General features: G+C 42.4%; 1 protein-coding gene across 1 annotated transcript in view; it reads right to left on the minus strand.

Annotated features, from left to right (window-relative positions):
• Nucleotides 1-315: 315 nt before the first annotated feature.
• PLGRKT (plasminogen receptor with a C-terminal lysine) overlaps nt 316-23131 on the minus strand; it is a 314821-nt gene continuing 292005 nt past the window's right edge. Inside the window, exon 5 of the mRNA XM_053702554.1 lies at nt 316-584. Coding sequence (XP_053558529.1) covers nt 463-584 — 122 coding nt within the window. The 3' untranslated portion in view covers nt 316-462. The remainder of the gene's footprint in view (nt 585-23131) is intronic.

Consider the following 23131-nt stretch of genomic DNA (forward strand, 5'->3'; position numbering starts at 1 on the left):
TTTTGTCCTTGTTAGGACTGTTGAGCAAGTGAGAGGTTTGACAATTGCTAATTTGGAAACATATCATCTAATTTGTATGAATGTGCAGATGTGCTCTACAATGAATTTTTACGTATCCTTTTACAACAATATGCTCTGACACTCATAATATACACACAATTCATATGGTGCAGATTATAGCATACTTTCTTCCAGGTCCATTCAAAGGTGACTCCAACATCCACTTGTTCATTCTTATAAATTAAACAGTATTTGAAGTGGCTAAAATACATTCACTTTATAACAAGCAGGGATGGAATTCTGCATCTCAAAGCATTTTGTACACATGTTTTTATTTTATTAAGTCAGAGATTACAAAATGTGCCTCTAAACATTTCATGGAATTTGATTGAAATAATCAAGGACGGCATATTAAAATATTGCAAGGTCAGTACTGCCACAGTGTTGGCTGATGAGTCCACATTATTTCTCTATAAAGAACTTGCTCTGAGCCCTTCTGTCTTTCTCAATGGTGTCAAATGTAGGTACCCCTTGTGGCAGTTCCAGCAAGGTAATTTCTCTTTCTAGGATATTTTCTGCTTCTCCTAAAGACAGAAAAACAATAATGAATCATGTATTTTATACAGGACCAAGGTGTAGTTATTTTGTCCTGTATTTAAAAGGGACATTAAACATTTTATAAATGAACAATAAAATGTTTACTTGGTAAAACAACATTCTACATTATATTTCATTATTTATTTTGCCATCTTTTCCTGTCCATGAATCTGAAAATTCCTTCCCTTGTTACATACCTATCAATAACTCTTCTCAGTAGGGGTAATCAGATGCAAAACAATGGATTAGTTGATATACGTTTTGACCCCTATGTGTTTAACCCCATTAAGGGATTAAGCATTGTTAAAGGGATATGAAACCCACATTTTTCTTTTGTGATTCAGATAGAGCACGCAATTTTAAACAACTATCTAAATTTACTTTTATTATCACATTTGTCGTTGCTCTCTTGGTATCTTTTATTGAAAAGCAGGGGTGTATGCTTAGGAGTCGACCCATTTCTGGAGCACTTTATGACAGCGGTTTTGCAAGAATGTTATCCACTACAAGAGCACTAGGGGGCAGCACTGTTTCCTGCCATGTAGTGCACCAGACACCTACCTAGATATCCCTTCAGCAAAGAATATCATTGGAGCAAAGCAAATATGATAATTGGATACATTGGAAACTCTTTAAAACTGTATGCTCTGTCTGAACCACAAAAACAGAATTTATGCTTACCTGATAAATTACTTTCTCTTGTGGTGTATCCAGTCCACGGATTCATCCTTTACTTGTGGGATATTCTCCTTCCCTACAGGAAGTGGCAAAGAGAGCACACAGCAGAGCTGTCCATATAGCTCCCCCCTCTAGTTCCACCCCCCCAGTCATTCGACCAAAGGTTAGGAAGAAAAAGGAGAAACTAACTATAGGGTGCAGTGGTGACTGTAGTTTAAACAAAAAAATTTATACCTGACTCAATTGCCAGGGCGGGCCGTGGACTGGATACACCACAAGAGAAAGTAATTTATCAGGTAAGCATAAATTCTGTTTTATCTTGTAAGGTGTGTCCAGTCCACGGATTCATCCTTTACTTGTGGGATACCAATACCAAAGCTTTAGGACACGGATGAAGGGAGGGAACAAGACAGGTACCTTAAACGGAAGGCACCACTGCTTGCAAAACCTTTCCCCCAAAAATAGCCTCCGAAGAAGCAAAAGTATCGAATTTGTAAAATTTGGAAAAAGTATGCAGTGAAGACCAAGTCGCTGCCTTACAAATCTGTTCAACAGAAGCCTCATTTTTAATGAGAATGAGCAGTAATCCTTTCAGGAGGCTGCTGGCCAGCAGTCTCATAGGCCAAACGGATGATGCTTTTCAGCCAAAAGGAAAGAGAGTTAGCAGTCGCTTTCTGACCTCTCCTCTTACCAGAATAGATAACAAACAAGGAAGATGTTTGTCTGAAATCCTTAGTTGCTTGTAAATAGAACTTTAAAGCACGAACTACATCAAGATTGTGTAACAGACGTTCCTTCTTCGAAGAAGGATTAGGACACAGAGAAGGAACAACTATTTCCTGGTTACTATTCTTGTTAGAAACAACTTTAGGAAGAAAACCAGGTTTGGTACGCAAAACTACCTTATCTGCGTGGAACACCAGGTAAGGTGAATCACACTGCAAGGCAGATAATTCTGAGACTCTTCGAGCAGAAGAAATAGCTACCAAAAACAAAACTTTCCAAGATAACAACTTAATATCTATGGAATGTAAGGGTTCAAACGGAACCCCTTGAAGAACTGAAAGAACTAGACTTAGACTCCATGGCGGAGCCACGGGTTTATAAACAGGCTTGATTCTGACTAAAGCCTGAATAAATGCTTGAACGTCTGGTACCTCTGCCAGACGCTTGTGTAAAAGGATAGACAGAGCAGATATCTGTCCCTTTAAGGAACTAGCTGACAATCCTTTCTCCAATCCGTCTTGGAGGAAAGACAATATCCTGGGAATCCTAATCTTACTCCATGAGTATCCCTTGGATTCACACCAACAAAGATATTTCCGCCATATCTTATGGTAGATTTTCCTGGTGACAGGCTTTCTAGCCTGAATCAGAGTATCTATAACTGACTCAGAGAAACCATGCTTTGATAGAATTAAGCGTTCAATCTCCAAGCAGTCAGACGCAGAGAAATTAGATTTGGATGCTTGAACGGACCCTGTATTAGAAGATCCTGCCTCAATGGCAATGTCCATGGTGGGACAGATGACATGTCCACTAGGTCTGCATACCAAGTCCTGCGTGGCCACGCAGGCGCTATCAGAAACACAGAAGCCTTCTCCTGCTTGATTCTGGCAACCAGACAAGGGAGAAGAGGAAACGGTGGAAAAACATAAGCCAGACTGAAGGACCAAGGCGCTGCTAGAGCATCTATCAATACCGCCTTGGGATCCTGGGACCTGGACCCGTAGAGAGGAAGTTTGGTGTTCTGACGGGACGCCATCAGATCCAACTCTGGGGTGCCCCATAGCTGAGTCAGCTGGGCAAATACCTCCGGGTGGAGTTCCGACTCCCCCGGGTGAAAAGTCTGACGACTTAGAAAATCCGCCTCCCAGTTGTCTACTCCTGGGATGTGAATTGCTGAGAGATGGCAGGAGTGATCCTCCGCCCACCTGATTATTTTGGTTACTTCCGTCATCGCTAGGGAACTCTTTGTTCCCCCCTGATGATTGACGTAAGCTACAGTCGTGATGTTGTCCGACTGAAATCTGATGAATTTGGCCGCAGCTAGTTGAGGCCATGCCTGAAGAGCCTTGAATATCGCCCTCAGTTCCAGAATGTTTATCGGGAAAAGAGTTTCTTCCCGAGACCATAAGCCCTGAGCTTTCAGGGAGTCCCAGACCGCACCCCAGCCTAACAGACTGGCGTCGGTCGTTACAATGATCCACTCTGGCCTGAGGAAACATATTCCCTGAGACAGGTGATCATGAGACAACCACCAGAGAAGAGAATCTCTGGTCTCCTGGTCCAACTGAATTTGAGGAGACAAATCTGCATAATCCCCATTCCACTGTTTGAGCATGCATAGTTGCAGTGGTCTGAGGTGTATCCGAGCAAAAGGGACTATGTCCATTGCTGCTACCATTAATCCGTTTGTCTCCATGCACTGAGCTACGGATGGCTGGGGAATGGAATGAAGAGCTCGGCAAGTAGTTAAGAGTTTTAACTTTCTGACCTCCGTCAGAAATATTTTCATTGCTACCAAGTCTATTAGAGTCCCTAGGAAGGGAACCCTTGTGAGAGGGGAAAGAGAACTCTTTTTGATGTTCACCTTCCACCCATGAGACCTCAGAAAGCCCAATACAATCTCAGTGTGAGACTTGGCTGTTTGGAAAGATGGCGCCTGAATTAAGATGTCGTCTAGGTAAGGCGCCACTGCTCTGCCCCGCGGCCTTAGGACCGCCAGGAGGGACCCTAGCACCTTTGTGAAAATTCTGGGAGCAGTGGCTAAGCTGAAGGGAAGAGCCACAAACTGGTAATGCTTGTCCAGAAAAGCGAACCTGAGAAACTGGTGATGATCTTTGTGGATAGGAATGTGTAGGTAGGCATCCTTTAGATCCACGGTAGTCATATATTGACCTTCCTGGATCATTGGTAAGATTGTCCGAATGGTCTCCATCTTGAATGATGGGACTCTGAGGAATCTGTTTAGAATTTTTAGATCCAGGATGGGTCTGAAAGTTCCCTCTTTTTTGGGAACCACAAACAGGTTTGAGTAAAAACCCAACCCTTGTTCCGCAATTGGAACTGGGTGGATCACTCCCATTGTATGTAGCTCTTCTACACAGCGTAAAAACGCCTCTTTCTTTGTCTGATCTGTAGACAGACGAGAAATGTGGAACCTTCCCCTTGGAGGAGAGTCCTTGAATTCCAGAAGATATCCTTGGGATACAGTCTCTAATGCCCAAGGATCGTGTACATCTCTTGCCCAGGCCTGAGCGAAAAGAGAGAGTCTGCCCCCTTCTAGATCCGGTCCCGGATCGGGGGCTACCCCTTCATGCTGTCTTGGTGGCAGCTGCAGGCTTTTTGGCCTGTTTACCCTTATTCCAGCCCTGGTAAGGTTTCCAGGTTGCCTTGGGCTGTGAAGCGTTACCCTCTTGCTTTGAAGCCGGAGAGGATGAAGCGGGGCCGTTCCTGAAATTACGAAAGGAACGAAAATTAGCTTTGTTCTTTGTCTTAAAGGGCTTGTCCTGAGGGAGAGCATGGCCTTTTCCCCCGGTGATTTCTGAAATAATCTCTTTCAATTCAGGCCCGAAGAGGGTCTTTCCTTTGAAAGGAATGTTCAAAAGCTTGGATTTAGACGACACATCGGCCGACCAGGACTTTAGCCATAGCGCCCTGCGCGCCAAAATGGCGAAACCTGAATTTTTCGCCGCTAACTTAGCTATTTGGAAAGCGGCGTCAGTGATAAAAGAATTAGCTAGCTTTAGAGCCTTAATTCTATCCATAATTTCCTCATATTAGGTCTCCGTCTGGAGCGAGTCTTCCAGCGCCTCAAACCAGAAAGCAGCTGCAGTAGTTACAGGAATAATGCAGGCAATAGGTTGGAGAAGAAAACTTTGTTGAACAAAAATTTTCTTAAGTAAACCCTCTAATATTTTATCCATAGGGTCTTTAAAAGCACAACTGTCTTCAATTGGTATGGTTGTGCGTTTAGCAAGTGAAGAAACAGCCCCCTCCACCTTAGGAACCGTCTGCCACGAGTCCCGCACGGGGTCAGATATGGGGAACATTTTCTTAAAAACAGGAGGGGGAACAAAGGGGACACCTGGTCTATACCACTCCCTAGTAACGATATCCGCAATCCTCTTAGGGACCGGAAACGCATCAGTGTAAACAGGGACCTTTAAGTACTTGTCCATTTTACACAATTTCTCTGGGACCACCAAAGGGTCGCAGTCATCCAGAGTAGCTAATACCTCCCTGAGCAAAACGCGGAGGTGTTCTAGTTTAAATTTAAAAGCCAATGTATCTGCATCTGTCTGAGGAGGAACCCTTCCTGAATCAGAGACTTCTCCCTCAGACATCAAATCCCTCGCTCCCACTTCAGAGCGTTGTGAGGGTATTTCAGATACAGCTACCAAAGCGTCAGAATGCTCATAATCTGTTCTTAAAACAGAGCTATCACGCTTTGCAGGTAACACGGGCAGTTTAGATAAGAAAGCTGCAAGAGAATTATCCATGACTGCCGCTAAGTCTTGTCATGTAAAAGGGTTAGACGCACTAGAGGTACTAGGCGTCGCTTGAGCGGGCGTAACTGGTTGTGACACTTGGGGAGAGGCAGACGGGCTACCCTCGTTACCTTCAGTCTAAGAATCATCTTGAGTGCAACAATATGACCTTTAAAGTGTATAGACGTATCAGTACATATCACTACAAGTGGGACACATTCTGAGAGGGGGTTCCACCATGGCTTCTAAACACATTGAACAAGGATTTTCCTTGGTGTCAGACGTGTTTAACAGACTAGTAGTATACACAAACAGGCTTGAAAATCACTTTAATCAAATAAAAAACACAATTTAAAAAAACGTTACTGTGCCTTTAAGAGATAAAAAAGGCACACAATTTTGCAAAACAGTGAAAAATGCAGTAATCCTTTTGAAATTTTTACAGTATGTACCTAGAGCCTTAGTAAGATTGCACCACAAGTAGCAAAACGATTAACCCCTTAATGCCCAAACCGGAGCAGCCTAAAGCCAACACCCGGTTAAAATTACTACAGCACCTTGCCACAGCACTGCTGTGGCCCTACCTGCCCTTAGGGACCAGATTTGGGGGAATATAGCTTCCTTTAGGCCCTCAAACAGCAGCAGGACCCTCCATATGAAGCAGCATGAACCTCTATTTAATTCTAACTGCGCATCTGAGGCGCGAAATTAGGCCCCTCCCACTCTACTCCGGAGCTATGAGGCCTAAGAAATCACTCCAAAGTGAATAAAAAATAGCCATGTGGGTAATAACCCCAGAAAGAACCCAAAAGGACTTTCAAAGTGTCTTTTTTCCTAAGAAAATAATCGATTGCCCTGAATTAGTGTCAACCAGCATAATTAGCCCTGTTATGTAAGCATTCAATTCCTTACTAAGTCCCTGAACATAGCTTGCCCTCCCCTCATGGGGATATTGTCAGTCTCTTCTAGCATTATCTCAGTCTTGTCTAGAAATAAATGACTGAACATACCTTATTGCAGTTCCCCTGCAAACTGTTCCCCCCAACTGAAGTTTTCTGGTACTCCTCAGTCCTGTGTGGGAACAGCAATGGATTTTAGTTACAACATGCTAAAATCATTTTCCTCTCAGCAGAAATCTTCATCCCTTTTCTGCTAGAACCGGTACATTTAAAATAACAAACTTTTGATTGAAGATAATAAAAACTACAATTCTAACACCACATTCACTTTACCCTCCCGAGAGAGACCCTAGTGCTTAGAGCCGGCAAAGAGAATGACTGGGGGGTGGAGCTAGAGGGGGAGCTATATGGACAGCTCTGATGTGTGCTCTCTTTGCCACTTCCTGTAGGGAAGGAGAATATCCCACAAGTAAAGGATGAATCCGTGGACTGGATACACCTTACAAGAGAAATACATTTGTTTCGGTTTCATATCCCTTTAAAGTTACCTTTAGATCAGCAATGCAATACTGAATCAATTAGCTGTCATATGTTACTGTACCACTGATTGTGTATATTTTATTCTCTATCAGTTTGCAAAGCCCTCCTCAGAAAAGTCTGAGAAATGTCTGTTTTTTATTTTAACTTAATTCAAGGTTAAGAAAACCAGATTTTCTTGTTATACTGTATTTGTAATATGGGTGGTGCTTCTGATGGACTACAATGCTTTGACAAGGAGAAAACCCCCCACACTAGTTAAATACAAAGTTTTCACACGGCAGTCTCTAATAGATTGACATGAAAGGTAGTGTATGTAAATGTACACAATGCTGGCTCCCAATAGAGCTCTGGTTTTCAAACCTGTGCTCAGGCCTCCCTAACAGGCCAGATTTTTAGGATAACCTTGGATGAGAGCAGGTAAAATAACCATGTTTACTAATCAGCTGATTATTTCACCTGTGCTCCAGTTCAGATATCCTCAAAATGTGGTCTGTACATTAAAATGGTGAAAAGAACAGTAAACACCTGTAATTTAAATGATATCGTTATGCACAGCAAATATATATATATATATATTGCAATGTACTTTATTGAGGTTTACAAGTAGATATACAAACAAATGAAGCATGAAAAATGCAATCTTGTTTACAAGATCTCACAGATAATTCACAATTTTACATAATCAAAGTCACATTATGTGCAGGCAAGCTAAATGAACCTCTTGTTGTCCTTATCTTTCAATTATAACATATGAACGTAGTTAACCCCTTTTATTATAAGATATAGAACAAAATTGACCCCCTATATAACAAACGATGGTCTCTTTTGGACTGATTACAACATCAAACTAAAAAGCAGATTGTAGGAGAGTGATTCATAGGGTCACTCTTGGACCCTCACTATGCAGTAAATGTTAATGTGCCAGCACCACCTAGGCAAGACCTAGAACCCCAAGAGCTCTATAAAACCCCTCACACACACCTCAGTCTAGCGTATAGCCAAGCAAGTGAGGTAAGAAAAAGGACGTGCCAAAAATAATTTTCAGAAGCATTTTTAGGATTAGGACAGAAAGAAGGGACAACATTCTCTCTGCCAATGTTATCTGAAGAAACAACCTTAAGCAAAAAATTAAATGACGTCCGTAAAACAGCCTTATCCTGATGAAAAATCACATAAGGAGGCTCACAAGAAAGAGCAGACAACTCGGAAACTACAGGGAGTGCAGAATTATTAGGCAAGTTGTATTTTTGAGGATTAATTTTATTATTGAACAACAATCATGTTCTCAATGAACCCAAAAAACTCATTAATATCAAAGCTGAATAGTTTTGGAAGTAGTTTTTAGTTTGTTTTTAGTTATAGCTATTTTAGGGGGATATCTGTGTGTGCAGGTGACTATTACTGTGCATAATTATTAGGCAACTTAACAAAAAACAAATATATACCCATTTCAATTATTTATTTTTACCAGTGAAACCAATATAACATCTCAACATTCACAAATATACATTTATGACATTTAAAAACAAAACAAAAACAAATCAGTGACCAATATAGCCACGTTTCTTTGCAAGGACACTCAAAAGCCTGCCATCCATGGATTCTGTCAGTGTTTTGATCTGTTCACCATCAGATCAAAACAGCAACCACAGCCTCCCAGACACTGTTCAGAGAGGTGTACTGTTTTCCCTCCTTGTAAATCTCACATTTGATGATGGACCCCAGGTTCTCAATGGGGTTCAGATCAGGTGAACAAGGAGGCCATGTCATTAGATTTTCTTCTTTGATACCCTTTCTTGCCAGCCACGCTGTGGAGTACTTGGACGCGTGTGATGGAGCATTGTCCTGCATGAAAATCATGTTTTTCTTGAAGGATGCAGACTTCTTCCTGTACCACTGCTTGAAGAAGGTGTCTTCCAGAAACTGGCAGTAGGACTGGGAGTTGAGCTTGACTCCATCCTCAACCTGAAAAGGCCCCACAAGCTCATCTTTGATGATACCAGCCCAAACCAGTACTCCACCTCCACCTTGCTGGCGTCTGAGTCGGACTGGAGCTCTCTGCCCTTTACCAACCCAGCCACGGGCCCATCCATCTGGCCCATCAAGACTCACTCTCATTTCATCAGTCCATAAAACCTTAGAAAAATCAGTCTTGAGATATTTCTTGGCCCAGTCTTGACGTTTCAGCTTGTGTGTCTTGTTCAGTGGTGGTCGTCTTTCAGCCTTTCTTACCTTGGCCATGTCTCTGAGTATTGCACACCTTGTGCTTTTGGGCACTCTAGTGATGTTGCAGCTCTGAAATATGGCCAAACTGGTGGCAAGTGGCATCTTGGCAGCTGCACGCTTGACTTTTCTCAGTTCATGGGCAGTTATTTTGCGCCTTGGTTTTTCCACACGCTTCTTGCGACCCTGTTAACTATTTTGAATGAAACCCTTGATTGTTCGATGATCACGCTTCAGAAGCTTTGTAATTTTAAGAGTGCTGCATCCCTCTGCAAGATATCTCACTATTTTTTACTTTTCTGAGCCTGTCAAGTCCTTCTTTTGACCCATTTTGGCAAAGGAAAGGAAGTTGCCTAATAATTATGCACACCTGATATAGGGTGTTGATGTCATTAGACCACACCCCTTCTCATTACAGAGATGCACATCACCTAATATGCTTAATTGGTAGTAGGCTTTTGAGCCTATACAGCTTGGAGTAAGACAACATGCATAAAGAGGATGATGTGGTCAAAATACTGATTTGCCTAATAATTCTGCACTCCCTGTATTCTAGCCAAAAGAAACAACACCTTCCAAAAAAGTAGTTTAATGTCCAATGTATACATTGCTTCAAAAGTAGGAGCCTGCAACACGCTTAACACCAGGTTAAGACTCCATGGAGGAGAAATAGGCTTGATAACAGCTTTAATATGAACATAAGCCTGAAAAAAACAATCAACATCAGGAAGATGCTAGACCGAAGTCCCAAGGAACCGCCAGAGCATCTATCAGGGCGGCCTGAGGATCTCTTGACCTTGAACCGTACCTTGGAAGCTTGGCGTTCTGAAGAGATGCCATCAGATTCAACTCCCGCACCCCCTACTTGAGGGATAACCTGGAGAACACCACCGGATGGAGAGCCCACTCCCTGAGATGAAAGGTCTGTCTGGTCAGGAAATCCGCCTCCCAGTTGTCCACTACTGGAATGTGGGTGGCAGATAGAAGACAATTGTGAGCTTCCGCCCACTGCAGAATGTTAGTCACCTCCTTCATGGCCAAGGAATTCAGAGTTCCTCCCTGGTGGTTGATGTAAGCCACTGAGGTGATGTTGTCTGACTGGAACCTGATAAAGCGGGCTAAGGACAACTGAGGCCAGGTCATCAGAGCACTGAAGATCACTCTCAACTCCAAGATGTTAATTGGAAGAGAAGACTCCTCCCGAGTCCATAGGCCCTGAGATTTTAACTAGTCCCAGACTGCTCCCCAGCCTAGCATGCTGGCATCTGTGGTCACAATCACCCAGGAAGGTCTCTGGAAGCATGTGCCCTGAGACAGATGATCCTGAGAAGTCCACCACGAGAGAGAGAGTCTCTTGTCAACTGGTCTAGATCTATCCTCTAAGATAGATCCGAATGGTCTCCGTTCCATTGTCTGAGCATGCATAATTGCAGAGCTCTCAAATGGAATTAAACAAAGGGAGTGATGTCCATGGAAGCGACCATCAGACCAATTACCTCCATACATTGAGCCACTTATGGGCGAATAGTAGACTGTAGAGAGAGGCAAGTAGTGAGACGCTTGGATCTTCTGACCTCCATCAGAAAAATTTTCATAGATAGGGAATCGATGATAGTCCCTAAGAAAACCACCCTTGTAGCTGGAACAAGGGAACTCTTCTCCAGATTCACTTTCCAGCCATGGGAACGTAGAGAAAACAACAAGATCTCTGTATGAGAGTTTGCTTGTTGAAAAAATGGCACCTGAACCAATATGTCGTCCAGGTAAGATTAAATCTGTCCTTTCAGAGAACTGGCAGATAGACCCTTATCTAGACCATCCTGCAAAATTTGCAGAATCCTAGGTATCCTGAAAGAATGCCAGGAAAAAACATGATTTATACACCAAGAAATAAAGGCCTGCCAAGCCCTTGTTATAGATCTTCCCAGTAACAGGTTTACAAGCCTGAATCAGAGTTTCAATCACAGAATCAGAGAAACCCCTATGTCTCAGAACTATCAAGTTTAGAGACTTGAGATCCAGGTGGAAAAACTAAATTTATGCTTACTTGATAAATGTCTTTCTTTCCGGACATGGAGTTCACAACATCATACCAATTACTAGTGGGATATTCACTCCTGGCCAGCAGGAGGAGGCAAAGAGCACCACAGCAAAGCTGTTAAGTGTCACTTCCCTTACCCATAACCCCCAGTCATTCAGCCGAAGGGAAATGGAAAAAGAAGATAACACAAAGGTGTAGAGGTGCCTGAGGTCTAACAAAAAATACTGTCTAATAAGGGTGGGGTTGTGGACTCTCCATGTCCGGAAAGAAAGACATTTATCAGATAAGCATACATTTTGTTTTCTTTCCTAAGACATGGAGAGCCCACAACATCATTTCAATTACTAGTGGGGACCAATACCCAAGCTAGAGAACACGGAATGAATAGGAAGGGAGAATAAGACAGGCAGACCTAAACAGAAGGCACCACCGATTGAAGAACCTTTCTCCCAAAGGAAGCCTCAGCCGAGGCAAAAGTATCAAATTTGTAGAATTTGGAAAAGGTATGCAGAGAGCACCAACTTGCAGCCTTGCCAATCTGTTCCACAGAAGCTTCATTTTTGAAAGCCCAAGAAGAGGAGACAGCCCTAGTGGAATGAGCTGTAAGTCTCTCAGGAGGCTGCTGTCCAGCAGTCTCATAAGCAAAACTAATTACACTTCTCAACCAGATGGAAAGAGAAGTAGAAGTAGCCTTCTGACCCTTATGCTATCCAGAGAAACAAACAGGGCAGAAGACTGGCGAAAATCCGTAGTAGCCTGTAGGTAGAATTTTAGAGCGTGCACCACATCCAAGTTATGCAACAGACGTTCCTTATGAGAGGAAGGCTTAGGACAGAGAGAAGGAACAACAATCTCCTGATTAGTGTTTCTATCAGAAACCACCTTAGGGAGAAACCCCAATTTAGGACGAAGTACCGCCTTATTCGCATGAAAAATAAGGTAAGGCGAATCACACTGCAAAGCCAAGAGTTCGGAAACTCTCCGAGCATTAGAAAAAGCCATAAGAAACAAAACCTTCCAAGATAACAGCTTAATATCTATGGAATGCATTGGCTCAAACAGAGAATGCTGCAAAACTCTAAGAACTAGGTTAAGGCTCCAAGGAGGAGCAGCAGATTTGAACACAGGCCCGATTCTAACCAGGGTCTGACAAAAGGATTGAACATATGGCACATCCGCCAGACGCATATGTAAAAGAATAGTTAATGCAGAAATCTGACCTTTCAGAGAACTGACTGACAATCCTTTCTCCAGACCAAGTACTAAATGCTGGTAACACTAGCGTGTCCAACTCTAGGGGGCGCAATAGTACAAAATACAGTTGTTAATAAAACAGTTGTTAGTAAAACTTAGATACCATAATATCAAAACATGTACAAGAATATGTGTGAGAATAAGGTATATATGGTGTACACTCAATCAAAATATTAGTTTCTTGAATATGGACACCAACAAAGTTCTTATCGGAGTCCAAATGGATGGCCGGAAAATAGACCAGTGTCAGATGTGACTTCAGTGAAGTAGGTAAATTCTCAAGTGGTGGGATCCAAGGTATACGTCACGGCTGCTCCACTCAAGGGTAAAACACGATCCTGGAGAAAAGACCAAATTCTAGGAATCCTGACCCTACCCCAAGAGTAGCCCTTCAATTCACACCAATAAAGGTATTTACACCATACCTTATGGTAAATCTTATGAGTAACAGGCTTGTGAGCCTAAATCATAGTATCAATAACAGACTCCGAAAACCCACGCTTAGTCAGAACTAAGCGTTCAATCTCCAAGCAGTCAGCTTTAGAGAAACAAGATTTGGATGGAGGAAAGGACCCTGAGTTAGAAGGTCCTTCCTCAGAGGTAACCTCCAAGGTGGAAGAGATGACATCTTCACTAGGTCCACAAACCAGATCCTGCAAGGCCATGCAGGAGCTATTAGAATTACAGACGCTCTCTCCTGTTTGATACGAGCAATGACTCCTAGAAGGAGAGCAAACGGAGAAAACAGGTATGCTAGACCAAAGTCCCAAGGAACCGCCAGAGCATCTATCAGGGCGGCCTGAGGATCTCTTGACCTTGAACCGTACCTTGGAAGCTTGGCGTTCTGACGAGATGCCATCAGATTCAACTCCGGCACTCCCTACTTGAGGGATAACCTGGAGAACACCACCGGATGGAGAGCCCACTCCCTGAGATGAAAGGTCTGTCTGGTCAGGAAATCCGCCTCCCAGTTGTCCACTACTGGAATGTGGATGGCAGATAGAAGACAATTGTGAGCTTCCGCCCACTGCAGAATGTTAGTCACCTCCTTCATGGCCAAGGAATTCAGAGTTCCTCCCTGGTGGTTGATGTAAGCCACTGAGGTGATGTTGTCTGACTGGAACCTGATAAAGCGGGCTAAGGACAACTGAGGCCAGGTCATCAGAGCACTGAAGATCACTCTCAACTCCAAGATGTTAATTGGAAGAGAAGACTCCTCCCGAGTCCATAGGCCCTGAGATTTTAACTAGTCCCAGACTGCTCCCCAGCCTAGCATGCTGGCATCTGTGGTCACAATCACCCAGGAAGGTCTCTGGAAGCATGTGCCCTGAGACAGATGATCCTGAGAAGTCCACCACGAGAGAGAGAGTCTCTTGTCAACTGGTCTAGATCTATCCTCTAAGATAGATCCGAATGGTCTCCGTTCCATTGTCTGAGCATGCATAATTGCAGAGCTCTCAAATGGAATTAAGCAAAGGGAGTGATGTCCATGGAAGCGACCATCAGACCAATTACCTCCATACATTGAGCCACTTATGGGCGAATAGTAGACTGTAGAGAGAGGCAAGTAGTGAGACGCTTGGATCTTCTGACCTCCATCAGAAAAATTTTCATAGATAGGGAATCGATGATAGTCCCTAAGAAAACCATCCTTGTAGCTGGAACAAGGGAACTCTTCTCCAGATTCACTTTCCAGCCATGGGAACGTAGAGAAAACAACAAGATCTCTGTATGAGAGTTTGCTTGTTGAAAAAATGGCACCTGAACCAATATGTCGTCCAGGTAAGATTAAATCTGTCCTTTCAGAGAACTGGCAGATAGACCCTTATCTAGACCATCCTGCAAAATTTGCAGAATCCTAGGTATCCTGAAAGAATGCCAGGAAAAAACATGATTTATACACCAAGAAATAAAGGCCTTCCAAGCCCTTGTTATAGATCTTCCCAGTAACAGGTTTACAAGCCTGAATCAGAGTTTCAATCACAGAATCAGAGAAACCCCTATGTCTCAGAACTATCAAGTTTAGAGACTTGAGATCCAGGTGGAAAAACTAAATTTATGCTTACTTGATAAATGTCTTTCTTTCCGGACATGGAGTTCACAACATCATACCAATTACTAGTGGGATATTCACTCCTGGCCAGCAGGAGGAGGCAAAGAGCACCACAGCAAAGCTGTTAAGTGTCACTTCCCTTACCCATAACCCCCAGTCATTCAGCCGAAGGGAAATGGAAAAAGAAGATAACACAAAGGTGTAGAGGTGCCTGAGGTCTAACAAAAAATACTGTCTAATAAGGGTGGGGTTGTGGACTCTCCATGTCCGGAAAGAAAGACATTTATCAGATAAGCATACATTTTGTTTTCTTTCCTAAGACATGGAGAGCCCACAACATCATTTCAATTACTAGTGGGGACCAATACCCAAGCTAGAGAACACGGAATGAATAGGAAGGGAGAATAAGACAGGCAGACCTAAACAGAAGGCACCACCGATTGAAGAACCTTTCTCCCAAAGGAAGCCTCAGCCGAGGCAAAAGTATCAAATTTGTAGAATTTGGAAAAGGTATGCAGAGAGCACCAACTTGCAGCCTTGCCAATCTGTTCCACAGAAGCTTCATTTTTGAAAGCCCAAGAAGAGGAGACAGCCCTAGTGGAATGAGCTGTAAGTCTCTCAGGAGGCTGCTGTCCAGCAGTCTCATAAGCAAAACTAATTACACTTCTCAACCAGATGGAAAGAGAAGTAGAAGTAGCCTTCTGACCCTTATGCTTTCCAGAGAAACAAACAGGGCAGAAGACTGGCGAAAATCCGTAGTAGCCTGTAGGTAGAATTTTAGAGCGTGCACCACATCCAAGTTATGCAACAGACGTTCCTTATGAGAGGAAGGCTTAGGACAGAGAGAAGGAACAACAATCTCCTGATTAGTGTTTCTATCAGAAACCACCTTAGGGAGAAACCCCAATTTAGGACGAAGTACCGCCTTATTCGCATGAAAAATAAGGTAAGGCGAATCACACTGCAAAGCCAAGAGTTCGGAAACTCTCCGAGCATTAGAAAAAGCCATAAGAAACAAAACCTTCCAAGATAACAGCTTAATATCTATGGAATGCATTGGCTCAAACAGAGAATGCTGCAAAACTCTAAGAACTAGGTTAAGGCTCCAAGGAGGAGCAGCAGATTTGAACACAGGCCCGATTCTAACCAGGGTCTGACAAAAGGATTGAACATATGGCACATCCGCCAGACGCATATGTAAAAGAATAGTTAATGCAGAAATCTGACCTTTCAGAGAACTGACTGACAATCCTTTCTCCAGACCAAGTACTAAATGCTGGTAACACTAGCGTGTCCAACTCTAGGGGGCGCAATAGTACAAAATACAGTTGTTAATAAAACAGTTGTTAGTAAAACTTAGATACCATAATATCAAAACATGTACAAGAATATGTGTGAGAATAAGGTATATATGGTGTACACTCATTAATCAAAATATTAGTGTCTTGAATATGGACACCAACAAAGTTCTTATCGGAGTCCAAATGGATGGCCGGAAAATAGACCAGTGTCAGATGTGACTTCAATGAAGTAGGTAAATTCTCAAGTGGTGGGATCCAAGGTATACGTCACGGCTGCTCCACTCAAGGGTAAAACACGATCCTGGAGAAAAGACCAAATTCTAGGAATCCTGACCCTACCCCAAGAGTAGCCCTTCAATTCACACCAATAAAGGTATTTACACCATACCTTATGGTAAATCTTATGAGCCTAAATCATAGTATCAATAACAGACTCCGAAAACCCACGCTTAGTCAGAACTAAGCGTTCAATCTCCAAGCAGTCAGCTTTAGAGAAACAAGATTTGGATGGAGGAAAGGACCCTGAGTTAGAAGGTCCTTCCTCAGAGGTAACCTCCAAGGTGGAAGAGATGACATCTTCACTAGGTCCACAAACCAGATCCTGCAAGGCCATGCAGGAGCTATTAGAATTACAGACGCTCTCTCCTGTTTGATACGAGCAATGACTCCTAGAAGGAGAGCAAACGGAGAAAACAGGTATGCTAGACCAAAGTCCCAAGGAACCGCCAGAGCATCTATCAGGGCGGCCTGAGGATCTCTTGACCTTGAACCGTACCTTGGAAGCTTGGCGTTCTGACGAGATGCCATCAGATTCAACTCCGGCACTCCCTACTTGAGGGATAACCTGGAGAACACCACCGGATGGAGAGCCCACTCCCTGAGATGAAAGGTCTGTCTGGTCAGGAAATCCGCCTCCCAGTTGTCCACTACTGGAATGTGGATGGCAGATAGAAGACAATTGTGAGCTTCCGCCCACTGCAGAATGTTAGTCACCTCCTTCATGGCCAAGGAACTCAGAGTTCCTCCCTGGTGGTTGATGTAAGCCACTGAGGTGATGTTGTCTGACTGGAACCTGATAAACCGGGCCAAGGACAACTGAGGCCAGGTCATCAGAGCATTGAAGATCACTCTCAACTGCAAGATGTTAATTGGAAGAGAAGACTCCTCCCGAGTCCATAGGCCCTGAGATTTTAACTAGTCCCAGACTGCTCCCCAGCCTAGCGTGCTGGCATCTGTGGTCACGATCACCCAGCAATGTCTCTGGAAGCATGTGCCCTGAGACAGATGATTCTGAGAAGTCCACCACGAGAGAGAGTCTCTTGTCAACTGGTCTAGATCTATCCTCTAAGATAGATCCGAATGGTCTCCGTTACATTGTCTGAGCATGCATAATTGCAGAGCTCTCAAATGGAATCAAGCAAAGGGAATGATGTCCATGGAAGCGACCATCAGACCAATTACCTCCATACATTGAGCCACTTATGGGCGAATAGTAGACTATAGAGAGAGGCAAGTAGTGAGAAGCTTGGATCTTCTGACCTCCGTCACAAAATATTTCATAGATAGGGAATCAATGACGGTCCCTAAGAAAACCACCCTTGTAGCTGGAACAAGGGAACTCTTCTCCAGATTCACTTTCCAGCCATGGGAACATAGAGAAAACAACAAGATCTCTGTATGAGAGTTTGCTTGTTGAAAAGATGGCGCCTGAACCAATATGTCGTCTAGGTAAGGTGCCACTACAATTCCCTGAGACCTGACAACTGCCAAGAGAGCCCCCAGAATCTTTGAGAAGATTCTAGGAGCTTTGGCAAGACCAAAAGGAAGAGTCACAAACTGAAAGTGCTTGTCTAGAAAAGTGAATCTCAGGAACTGGTGATGATCCCTGTGGATGGGAACATGAAGATACGCGTCCTTCAGGTCTATGGTCGTCATGAACTCACCCACTTGAACCAAAGGAAGAATGGAACGAATGGTTTCCATTTTGAAGGACGGTACCCTGAGAAACTTGTTGAGACACTTTAGGTCTAAAATGGGTCGAAAAGTTCCCTCTTTTATGGGAACCACAAACAGATTTGAATAAAATCCTAGACCCTGTTCTCTTACTAGAACTGGAACAATCACTCCCAAGGAGGAAAGGTCCTGAACGCACTTTAAGAATCCCTCTCTTTTTACCTGATCTGCAGATAACCTTGAGAGGGGAAATATGCCCCTGGGAGGATGAGATTTGAATTCTATGTTGTACCCCTGAGATACTATGTCCACAGCCCAAGGATCTGGGACATATCGTATCCACGCTTGGCAAAAAAAGGAAAGTCTGCCCCCCACTTGATCCGATCCTGGACCGGGGGCAGACCCTTCATGCTGACTTAGTCTCAGCAGAGGGCTTCTTTGATTGTTTTCCCTTATTCCAAGACTGATTGGGTTTCCAAGAAGACTTGGACTGCTCCTGCTTGGAGGAAGGAGAGGAAGACTTGACATTTGAAGTTACGAAAGGAACGAAAATTACTTTAACCTCCTTTAGGTCTATTCTTCTGGTCTTGTGGTAGAAAGGACTTAGGGTATTGCAGTGTTTACTTACCTTTCTATATTATATACTGTCTCTAGTACCCCCTCAAAGGCTGTAACGCCTTAGTGCAACCATGACAATATACTTTCATTATTTAGGTTGCCCCCTTTTCAGTTAACTCAGTAAATTGTGGATTTTCTAAGTCTAATAACTAGAAGTGCACACTGTAGACTTCTAAAGGTTAACCCTGCTACATATCGTTCCCTAATCTTTCCCTAATTGGCCTCAGCAGATATACTGCAAAATTCTGCATTATTTGCGAACATAATGACCATGCTTAGCCTAGTCTATGCCAGTCCAGACTGACTGACTCCAAATAAGGCAAGGGGTTGGTTACGAAAAAACCCAAAACAATGTTTAGTTATTTTATAAAATGTTTACACTTGGCAAGTATGTTATTCTACAGTAAAGGAAATGTATTGTATTTGCAAAGTGTTTAGTGTGTCTGTAAAGCAAGTTGCTGCTGATACAACACATCTCTTGATAAACCCTGTTCCAAAGATCAAACATTTTTGCAGCTTCTGCTGCCCTTTATAAATGTGTGCCTGAAAAATAAATGTTGCATTATATGATGTTTTGTACAAGAAATATTCTTATTATTGTTTTACTTTCTAGATAAAAAAAATACTGATGCTGAACTGTTAAACCTCAATTTTCCATTACTCTAAGATCCAATTATTGTTTTGGAAATATGTCTAGCCTTTACAAATAATTACCTGTCTGCATTGTGAATGTTTTAATATTGTGCATTAAACAGTATGTGACCATAATGTAGGCACTTCAGTCAGAAGCAATGTCACAAGAGCGAGGCGGTGAGTATGTGGCAAGAAGTGAAATCACATGGTAAAATATAACGGAGTGCTAGTTATTACACAAGGCTGGTTTATCTAGCACTTGCTGTCCATTAATGTGCCCAATACAGTGAAAGGTCATCAATATCACACAAAGGGCTGTTTATTCAGACCCCTAGTCTACAAAGGGCCCCACAGCAAAAATATTTCAAGTGTGTGTATATGTATGTATATATGTGTGTGTCTACGTGTGTGTGCGTATATATGTGTTTATATGTTTGTGTGTGTGTGGGCATATATGTGTTTGTCTATATGTGTGATTTAGAACAGAGTTTCCTGATACTAAAAAGGAATACAGGGAAGACTTGGATGGCAGCATGAAGTGTCTAGACCCACAACTTGCTCACTGCTAACCTAAAATACATTTTTGGAAAGTTTATGTTATGTACAAAACTATAATTATTAAATATATATATATATATATATATATATAGAAGCTTCGATTAAGTGCACTCTCACTGGCCAACCCAGACACAGACCAGGGTGCTTAACGGACTGAACAATCTGAATAGGAATAAGCACTCACTGGATTTCAAAACAACAAATATTTATTTGGCAGTGACGTTTCGGGGCATTCACCCCTTCCTCAGACAACCCAAAATGTGAAACAAACAAAGTTAAATAGTAACTCAAGCCCCTCCCCCATCAATTTTCAGCCAATCAAAATACATCCAATGCAATCAATAGGGGATGTATATTACACAACCACAATTACATTTCTGTACAAAATCAATAAAGTGTATGCTTGTACAAAGCACATGTGTGATATAACCATATAAAGTGTATTATGTTACAGTGTCAGTGACAGTGAAGTGGACGGCTATGGAGTGTGCCAATAGATAATGAAAATGCATCTGCCTACTTATAATACATTCTATGAACAAAACTTAAGGAGTATATTAGACATGCTGTTACCAAGAGCCGTAACTTATTTATACCACCTATACACTACTTAGAAACATTTATTCACTTAGCTGTAAGGCAACTTACTGTGTATCAAACAGCATATGAGTCATCATAAGCAATGCATACTCCGCCATCAGTTAACACGCTAGCTACCGCATGGTCGGAGGGGGCGTGTCAGCATCCGGGTTAGCATCTTGGCTCGCTGCTGAAGATCCAAACACTGAGCGGTGTTATGTGTTGCCATAGCAACCTGTCCAGGCGTCATCAGCCACACCAGATCGAGGCTGTACTGCGTAAGTCTATAACAGGTCACCATGGCAACCATAAACAATGCCATATTTTACACACAGCTGCTGTCATAATAGGATCGCATATCACTACGTGTTGATGTGACAACTAGATATGTAATTAGTTATAAACTAGCGCATTGAGGATTGTCAAGTGAATAAATCTATACTACCAGCGGTGGTGGGGATTAAGGCTCTCTGTTGTATACTATATTAAAAGAAATCTCTAAGATTATACTCGGTGTGATCAAATTCTTCCTAAGGGAATCAAAGGTTAAGGGAACTATAGCCATCAATTAATCAAACAAACTCTAACTCAAATCTAAAAGAGTCATGTATTCTAATGTTACACAGACTATCTGGTAGTATAGATTTATTCACTTGACAATCCTCAATGCGCTAGTTTATAACTAATTACATATCTAGTTGTCACATCAACACGTAGTGATATGCGATCCTATTATGACAGCAGCTGTGTGTAAAATATGGCATTGTTTATGGTTGCCATGGTGACCTGTTATAGACTTACGCAGTACAGCCTCGATCTGGTGTGGCTGATGACGCCTGGACAGGTTGCTATGGCAACACATAACACCGCTCAGTGTTTGGATCTTCAGCAGCGAGCCAAGATGCTAACCCGGATGCTGACACGCCCCCTCCGACCATGCGGTAGCTAGCGTGTTAACTGATGGCGGAGTATGCATTGCTTATGATGACTCATATGCTGTTTGATACACAGTAAGTTGCCTTACAGCTAAGTGAATAAATGTTTCTAAGTAGTGTATAGGTGGTATAAATAAGTTACGGCTCTTGGTAACAGCATGTCTAATATACTCCTTAAGTTTTGTTCATAGAATGTATTATAAGTAGGCAGATGCATTTTCATTATCTATTGGCACACTCCATAGCCGTCCACTTCACTGTCACTGACACTGTAACATAATACACTTTATATGGTTATATCACACATGTGCTTTGTACAAGCATACACTTTATTGATTTTGTACAGAAATGTAATTGTGGTTGTGTAATATACATCCCCTATTGATTGCATTGGATGTATTTTGATTGGCTGAAAATTGATGGGGGAGGGGCTTGAGTTACTATTTAACTTTGTTTGTTTCACATTTTGGGTTGTCTGAGGAAGGGGTGAATGCCCCGAAACGTCACTGCCAAATAAATATTTGTTGTTTTGAAATCCAGTGAGTGCTTATTCCTATTCAGATTATATATATATATATATATATATATATATATATATATATATATTTATATATATATAAATATTTTAAAAGGGTAATAAATAACAGAATTTATGCTTACCTGATAAATTACTTTCTCTTGCGGTGTATCCAGTCCACGGATTCATCCTTTACTTGTGGGATATTCTCATTCCCTACAGGAAGTAGCAAAGAGAGCACACAGCAAAGCTGTTCACATAGCTCCCCCTCTAGCTCCACCCCCCAGTCATTCGACCAAAGGTTAGGAAGAAAAAGGAGAAACCATAGGGTGCAGTGGTGACTGTAGTTTAAACAAAAATTTTTTTACCTGACTTAAATGCCAGGGCGGGCCGTGGACTGGATACACCACAAGAGAAAGTAATTTATCAGGTAAGCATAAATTCTGTTTTCTCTTGCAAGGTGTATCCAGTCCACGGATTCATCCTTTACTTGTGGGATACCAATACCAAAGCTTTAGGACACGGATGAAGGGAGGGAACAAGACAGGTACCTTAAACGGAAGGCACCACTGCTTGTAAAACCTTTCTCCCAAAAATAGCCTCCGAAGAAGCAAAAGTATCGAATTTGTAAAATTTGGCAAAAGTATGCAGTGAAGACCAAGTCGCTGCCTTACAAATCTGTTCAATAGAAGCCTCATTTTTGAAAGCCCATGTGGAAGCCACTGTTCTGGTAGAATGAGCAGTAACAGTTTCAGGAGGCTGCTGGCCAGCAGTCTCATAGGCCAAACGGATGATGCTTTTCAGCCAAAAGGAAAGAGGTAGCAGTCGCTTTCTGACCTCTCCTCTAACCAGAATAGATAACAAACAAGGAAGATGTTTGTCTGAAATCCTTTGTTGCTTGTAAATAGAACTTTAAAGCACGAACTACATCAATATTGTGTAATAGACGTTCCTTCTTCGAAGATGGATTAGGACACAGAGAAGGAACAACTATTTCCTGGTTAATATTCTCGTTAGAAACAACTTTAGGAAGAAAACCAGGCTTGATACGCAAAACTACCTTATCTGCGTGGAACACTAGGTAAGGTGAATCACACTGTAAGGCAGATAATTCTGAAACTCTTCGAGCAGAAGAGATAACTATCAAAAACAAAACTTTCCAAGATAACAACTTAATGTCTATGGAATGTAAAGGTTCAAACGGAACCCCTTGAAGAACTAGATTCAAACTCCATGGCGGAGCCACAGGTTTATAGACA

This window comes from Bombina bombina, chromosome 2 (assembly GCF_027579735.1).
Source record: "Bombina bombina isolate aBomBom1 chromosome 2, aBomBom1.pri, whole genome shotgun sequence".
Taxonomy (NCBI): Eukaryota; Metazoa; Chordata; class Amphibia; order Anura; family Bombinatoridae; genus Bombina; species Bombina bombina.